This window comes from Monoraphidium neglectum, assembly GCF_000611645.1.
Source record: "Monoraphidium neglectum strain SAG 48.87 unplaced genomic scaffold scaffold05007, whole genome shotgun sequence".
Lineage (NCBI taxonomy): Eukaryota > Viridiplantae > Chlorophyta > Chlorophyceae > Sphaeropleales > Selenastraceae > Monoraphidium > Monoraphidium neglectum.
This window is the reverse complement of record NW_014008623.1, coordinates 3251-4094: the sequence shown is the minus strand read 5'-3', so window position 1 is coordinate 4094 and position 844 is coordinate 3251. Positions and strand designations below refer to the sequence as shown.

At 63.5% G+C, this 844-nt stretch overlaps 1 protein-coding gene across 1 annotated transcript in view; it reads right to left on the bottom strand.

Moving 5' to 3' along the window:
• Positions 1–223: 223 nt before the first annotated feature.
• The window catches only part of MNEG_15076 (hypothetical protein), a gene marked incomplete at both ends in the record, with an annotated part of 2623 nt that continues 2002 nt past the window's right edge, over positions 224–844 (bottom strand). The window contains 2 exons of the mRNA XM_014036453.1: positions 224–227; positions 298–386. Coding sequence (XP_013891907.1) covers positions 224–227; positions 298–386 — 93 coding nt within the window. The remainder of the gene's footprint in view (positions 228–297; positions 387–844) is intronic.

Below are 844 nucleotides of genomic sequence, written 5' to 3'. Positions count from 1 at the left end.
CCCCCCAAACAACCCTGGCCCCCTCAGTCCCCCCAAAGCAATCCCAAGCTCATGCTGGAGCTGAACAGTGTCCCCAGCAAAGGCTCCTTCGGGCTCGTGCAACACATCACCCCCGCAGCGTCCCTGGTCCACTCAAACGTCCCTCATCACTGCAACCCCGGTCACTTCCTCAGTCGCCCCGGACACTCTCCAAACACCAAACGCACCCCACACCCCCCCGCCCTCACCTGTCTGTAGAGGTCGGCGCAGAATTCATATGGCCGGGCCCATCCCGGGAAGTGGCCGTTGCGCATGTACCACTCCCCCGCCACCATGGCGCTGGTGGCGTCGCCGCGCGCCAGGTGGCCGAGGGACAGCGCCTCCGCCACGTCAGGAAACATGCCCACCTGGCGGGGTGAGCATGCACGCGCGCGTGTGCGTATGCATATGCGTGTGTGTGTGTGTGTGTGTGTGTGTGTGAGTGTCTATGCAGGGGCGATCAGGGTGTACTAGCATTGCAAGTGAGAAAATGATTTGGGGTGGGTCTGGCCGTTTGCAGGGTGGTGGCAGCTTTTGGGGGTTAAGGGTGTGGATATCAAAACATCGGGGCGCAGCACGACCCGGGGCTCACATCAAGGGGCGGCGCCACGCATTCCAAAACGCCGGCACGCCGCGTGCTGCAACGCACCCGCATTGCGTTCTCGCGCAATAAACATGTTGCGGCATGGCGGGTGCCGCACGCCGCGCCAACCCCTTCGACCTCTCTTTTGGCGGCTGGGCCATTGGCGACCCTTGCGTTTTGCGCCATTACGACTCGCGACACCCCCCCCCCCTGCCACCACACGGTACCCCTCCCCTCTCTTCT